Source organism: Physella acuta, unplaced genomic scaffold (assembly GCF_028476545.2).
Source record: "Physella acuta isolate Inbredline_101_S28 unplaced genomic scaffold, ASM2847654v3 ptg001331l, whole genome shotgun sequence".
Taxonomy (NCBI): Eukaryota; Metazoa; Mollusca; class Gastropoda; family Physidae; genus Physella; species Physella acuta.
In genome coordinates this window covers 50,459-56,635 of record NW_026732846.1, presented here as the reverse complement: position 1 = coordinate 56,635, position 6,177 = coordinate 50,459, and the positions used below count along the sequence as shown (strand labels likewise).

At 30.8% G+C, this 6,177-nt stretch overlaps 1 protein-coding gene across 1 annotated transcript; it reads right to left on the bottom strand.

The window, feature by feature from the left end:
* Positions 1-1,358: 1,358 nt before the first annotated feature.
* LOC131958516 (prefoldin subunit 4-like) lies at positions 1,359-5,212 on the bottom strand. The gene is made up of 4 exons (XM_059323601.1): positions 5,123-5,212; positions 3,485-3,586; positions 2,673-2,743; positions 1,359-1,704 (listed from the first exon to the last, which is right to left on the bottom strand). Exons 1-4 carry the CDS (start codon positions 5,141-5,143, stop codon positions 1,500-1,502), a joined length of 399 nt encoding a protein of 132 aa, XP_059179584.1. The 5' UTR covers positions 5,144-5,212; the 3' UTR covers positions 1,359-1,499.
* Positions 5,213-6,177: the final 965 nt, after the last annotated feature.

Below are 6,177 nucleotides of genomic sequence, written 5' to 3'. Positions count from 1 at the left end.
TAAAAAGTATCATTATCTCTTGTGGTCAGAATTCGGTTCATTGACTTTATGTAAACTTCATTCAGCAATGGCTTAGAGTAGATAGAAGAATATTGTAATATAGATTACATGCTTTAATTACCCTCTGTTAAAGGTCTATTTAAGATGAACACTGCATTTAAATGTACAGGCCCTACATTTGTATGCTTTCGTGTTTCCAGTAACTGACAAATCATTATATCTACCGTGTGGGCGTCAACATAGAGCCGAACCGATTTCCCCCAAAAGTTGATTTTTTCGCCCTCCACCCCCTTATTAGTTATAAGCCAAAATTCAGCTAATTTAATTTTTATTTTCTAAGTGAAGGGAAACAACTAAATTAACATTTTTGCAAAACCAACCTAGCCCGGTTATATCCCCTTACTGAAGGGGAACTGCTGATTCGCAGGTAGGGCTGTTGACCTTGCAAAAAAAAAACTACCTCCATTTATATATAATCAACATTTACTTTTAAAATATAAAACTAAATATTTAAAATCTTAGATTTCAAAGCTGGATTAAGGTGTTTTCAAGCACTAAATTTTTAAAAATTTTTATTATTGTATTCAAATGTATTCAGATATTTACTTGTAAATATTATATTATTAAGAGAAACATTCCTTTTCAAGGGCAAAAGAAAGCAAAAAACATAATTTGTGTGCAAATGATGAATGGCACATTCACAACTACAGCACAACCTTGAGGGGGCAATGCTCAGGAGAATAAAAAACAGTTCTCAAATTCAAAACTAATGTTTAGGTAAACTTGAAATTCCAAGTATTTTAAAATGAAATAGGACCATAATGAAAGACCATGTCAGTCAATCACAAGAAATCTTGTTTTATTGATCAAAAGTAACTAACAATAATTTTTTAGCAAATATTAATTAAATTTAAATTAGAATGAGGATTTTAAAAATAATTTGTAGATAGCATTTTACTCAAAAGCAACATTCCTTCTCAATAGCTGAAGTGAGTGTGTGAAATATACCGATACTGCCATAATGAAAGGATTGGCAGAAATAAATATTTATATTGGCTAACAGAAAATTGAACTTTTGGAGGTTCATACAACAAAAATTAAACCTACATGCTTTTTTGTGACTAACAAAATGCATGCCCTGTTAACAAGTCAAGTAAATAAAATTTCAAATCATGAATAAATTCACTATTTTATAACTAAATATTAAACATGAAAGTGGCATTATTTATTGTAGGTACCTAACTATTTAAGAGAAAAGTAGCTTATGGCATTTTATTAGTAAAATCAATTACTTAATCTAGCACATAACTATGATGCTTTTTTGTAATAATAATTACAATTTAAATCGGTAATGATAAAATATGTAGGCTTAAAAGCTATTTTTAAAAACGTCCACAGAACACAATTATGCACACGTTCAGTTTTAATGATAATTTTATAAAAGTTTGTTTACAAAATGATGACAAAATTATAATAAATTAAATATTTGTAATACTAATTTAACTCTCATCATCTAAGTCTAGGTTGATGTTTGTGCCAAATTTAGCATAAAGTGCTGTCTTTAGGTCATTCAGTGTTTCCTTGTGGTTTTCAGCCTTCTGTTTCAGAGCCGCAATCTCTTCTAAGCACAGTTCCTTGGCTTTTTCTAGGGCAGACTGAGCATCTTCAACATTCATTTCTACCAAAACTTCCCCAATCTGATATGTACAGAAGGAGTTAAGGAAAAAAGTCTGCAGGAGTAAAAATTCAATTTTCTTAAAAAAACAAATGATAACATAAAAAAATCAGCATAAACTGGAATGTAAGCATTTACACATGCTTGTAAGTGTTAATTGGGTAAAACTATTACAATTCACACATGCTGTTTTAAATGAAAAAATTAAATATGCTTAGTTGGCCTATCGGAAAACTTTACAAGACAATGATTGAATCTTCTAAAAATATTTATTAAGAACTTGTGCTAACAAAAACAATTAATAGTCATAGACAAATGTAAGTGATACTACAGTTACCAGTTTTGATGTTTATTCTTTTAATCTGCTTAATCCTGCGCTTTCAGTTCATTGGGTATTTATGTGTCGAATTTTATTTTTAAAAACACATGCAATTTTAAGGGGGTAGGCTCCGGTAAAAAAACTTTTTTAATACTAGAGAGCAAACAATTTTTTCTCTACAGCTTCATTAAGGTGCATCTGAATATGCATTTAAAAATAATTGATAAATGTTGCTTGGTAACTATGACAACCATAGGATCCAGTAAAAACAAAATTTTTTTGGGAGTTTTGGGGCATTAAATCTAGTGTTTTTGACGGACCCACTATTTGAAAATTCATAAGAAATTAGTTTTAAGATCTGCACTTAAAATTTTTAGCCGAGTACCCCAAACTATGGCAGAAGATTATAAATTCATTGTTTATTGGAATTAAAATGTAATATTTTATGAATGGTTGAAATCCTATGAAGAGGTTAATTTTTCAATATGGCCGCCGTTGTCATAGTTACCAAAACATTTATACCATTTTTTTTTTAGTGGAAATGCATATTCGGATGTACCTTAAAAAAGCTGTAGAGAAAAAAATGTCTGCTCTCTAGTATTAAAAGTTTTTTTTTAACCGCCGCCTACCCCCTTAATAAAAAATATTATTATAATTCTTGTCATTTGAAAAGGATATGGAATAACCTCAGCATCCCCCTCAGCCAGCATTAACTCTTCCTCAGCATCTTTTAAATTCTCTAGCTCTTTCTGAAATAAAATTAAAATATATATATATACATTTTAGGATGGTTTGTTGATTTTGTTGAAAATAAGATAAATTATTAATTCTTTTTTAATCCCATACAAGTGATTTGTATTTAAATGTATACATTTGATCTGTAATTATTATCAGAGTATCATAAATTCTGATGTTTTAAAAGTCTGCTATTAGATGATCTATAGTAGTAGAGTAGAGCATAAAATATTTGTGAGTATGTGTGTAGTAGAGTAGAGCATAAAATATTTGTGAGTATGTGTGTAGTAGAGTAGAGCATAAAATATGTATGAGTATGTGTATTTCATAATGCTGTATTTATATTTTGAGTGTTGTGTAAAAAGACAGCCTTGAAAGCAAGCCACAGATCAACCAGAGAGAGAATGCTATGAGGTTAAGGATAAGCGCACAGACTCAGAAAATGTCATTGACTTAATTTTAACTCAATGTGTATTGAAACTGTGTTTCTTAAGTTTACTTCTTAATTACCATCATTCATGTTATTTTTCAACTAAAAATTAAAACTGCTAAATTGAGTTATTTCATTTTTAAATTTTTTTAAAGATTTTCAATAATGTAAAATGAGTTTAAAATTTTTTATATCATGACCAGCCATCTTGAGTGAAAGACAGCATAGCATTTTGATCTATAATGATAGCTCTGTGTATAATTTGATTTGTTTGATTTTTTAATTATATTAATGTTGAGTGTAATGTTTAGAAAGTGTAGCTGACCTCTTTGGCTGCTAACTCTTCTTTAAAATCCATAAGACGGGCATTGGTTCGTGCAAACCTGTTGATCTTTTGCTGGTCTTCATATGTAACCTGAGCATCACTCTGTGAAATAAACAATTAGGAGATTTGTACATTTTAAGACATAAACAAACAGACCTACTCACACTATTTAAGGTTGCTGACCTTATGAACCCCCAACCTGGAGGACCAAGTCAGCAGCCTTTGTCCCAGGAGGTGCAACTGGCTAATCTAACTTAACCTATTTACACTGTTTTGTAGTATGAGCTATTATTGTATTAATAATGTTAGCCTAGCTCTAGACTGCCCTACTATTGGGTCTACACTATTAATAAGTCTATGAAATTTATAATTAAAAGAAAATGAATGGGTGGAATGGCCCAGGCAATAAATAGCCTATCGCTCGACCTACTTTCTTTTATCATCATCGTGGTAATGATGGCTGCAGAAAATGACAATATCGTGATTCTGTTTTTTAACAATGTTTGATTGTCATTTCAGAAATATATACTAATAATCGTTATTTTTTTATATTATTCAATGATACCGATCTAATTTTAACAATGGACAATAAGTGTTTGATGCAAGCTTGCCATTTGTACTTTCTTTTTTGGTTTAATCGCTGAGAATAATGAGCGGAACATAACGTGAATTGCTTTATTTAATATTGTTGCAGACTTGCTTAAAAATACTGTAAGCTATAGAAAATTACATATTGCCCCCTACTATAATAATTTCATTAATTTAAAAAAAAAAACATGCAGGATAAAAACAAAACTTTCAAAAAAAACTTTTGCCCATTGTGTTTGGATGGGAAGAAATTTAGCAGACGACACATTTCTGATGAACAGCGATGAACGGTCAATAGCGTCACAACAACGCTCCTTAAAAACTAAACCAACATATCACTGAGTATCAGTCATATCATTGTAGCCATTTAAAAACAAATGCAGTTTTTCACAAATCATTTTCAAAGATATCGATTAAATTTGATAATTGAAATTAGTAACAAATTAAAAGGTAACTAAATACAACTAAATGTAGTTTTTAATTGTTAGTTTAAGTCATCTTGAATAATAATAAATAATAAGTTTAAAATCATAGGCGTCACCCTACAATAAAAATGTAAAAATGAAGTGCCCCATCCATTCCATCATAATTTATTCCCTGGTCAATAATGAGTCAATGACTACACTCTACTCTAGCCTTAGCAACCTGAACAACATCATGAACATGTCATGTCTTTTACTTTTAATAAATGACTTCAAACAAACTTTAAAATTCCATAAATACATTATCAAAGACTAAGCAAGTTGCCTAAATTAAACTGTTGTACTAATAATATTATTAAAGATTTTGTGTAATTGTGCAATCTGTACAAAAACGACTGTAGTTTTACTTTAATGTGGAGAAGTCAAGCGAGTCGAACAGAACAACTGAGAAGTTGTGGATTACAGATGAAAAAAAAAACACCTGACAACACACAAACAACTTTACATTGAATTTTTAGAGTAGAAGTATCGGAGTACTAGATCTAGATCTATATAGTGAAATTCTTTAAAGTAAAATGACGTTTTTCACAACTTAAATGAATAAAAAACATAAAAATGTGTTACTAACGTCTTTCATGGTGGCTGCCATCTTGCGAAAAATTTATTTTTGGCTCGTTTACTTTTTACTGACTGGATCAATCAAAAGCTTTTGGCCTAGGGCCTGAATCTATATTCTAGATCCAAAAATGCAAAAACGTCTAGGGCAGAGTTTCTTCCAGGCATCTCTTCGGGGGGAGGGGGGCTAAGCCCCCCCGAGAAAATTTTACCGCCCCCCCCGAACGAAATGAAATTTATATAATTTATATAGAAAATATATATTTTTAACAGTGTCCGCCCCCCCCCCCCAGAAGAAAGTCTACCGCCCCCCCCCCCCCGAAAATTTCAAGTGCCCCCCCCCCCCCCCGGAGAAAATAGTCTGGAAGATACACTGGTCGTCTAGGGGCCTAGGCTTTGTAAGTTTCGAGGGAGGGGGGGGGCTTATTTGATTTTGTAACATCATTTGAGGGGTCGTCCATAGATCACGTCAGACTACGATAGGAAGAAGTCGTACGTTTGTAAGGATATGACACAAGCAAGTAGGAAGGGGGTCAGTGTGAAATTTGTTAAATAAAAAAAAAGCGTTTAAAGAAAAACAAAAACATCAAACTGCAAATTAAACAGCAATTTTGAGATGGTGATAGAATAGAGGTTTGGCGTCATTCTAGGGAGCAGTCTAGCTTTTTGTGACAATGTATGACGATATGGAGGGAGGAGGTAAAAGTCGGTTTAAAAAACGTGTCGTTTTAAATACAATATAGCCCGTTTCAATAATTTCATATATATATATATATATATATATATATATATATATATATATATATATATATATATATATATATATATATATATATATATATATATATATATATATTCAAAGCAAGCCTTGAAAACGCACTCTATAAGTAAAAACTAAGTTGAATAACATTCGTTTATGGTTAAATTCAAATCTAAGTTAAAGAAAACAACACAGAACTTTCAGAACTAGAATATTCTAAATAATTTTGCATTTTGTAATAACATTCACAAAATAATACAAATTACATACATATCTGAAACTTACATTTATATTAATTAATAGTATCT

Coding starts and splice junctions, on each gene's coding strand:
- LOC131958516 (XM_059323601.1), bottom strand. CDS start 5,143: ATGGCAGCCACCATGAAAGAC. Junction 3,587..5,122: donor TGGCAGCCACCATGAAAGAC/GTTAGTAACACA, acceptor TTTATTTCACAG/AGTGATGCTCAGGTTACATA. Junction 2,744..3,484: donor AAGAGTTAGCAGCCAAAGAG/GTCAGCTACACT, acceptor ATTTTATTTCAG/AAAGAGCTAGAGAATTTAAA.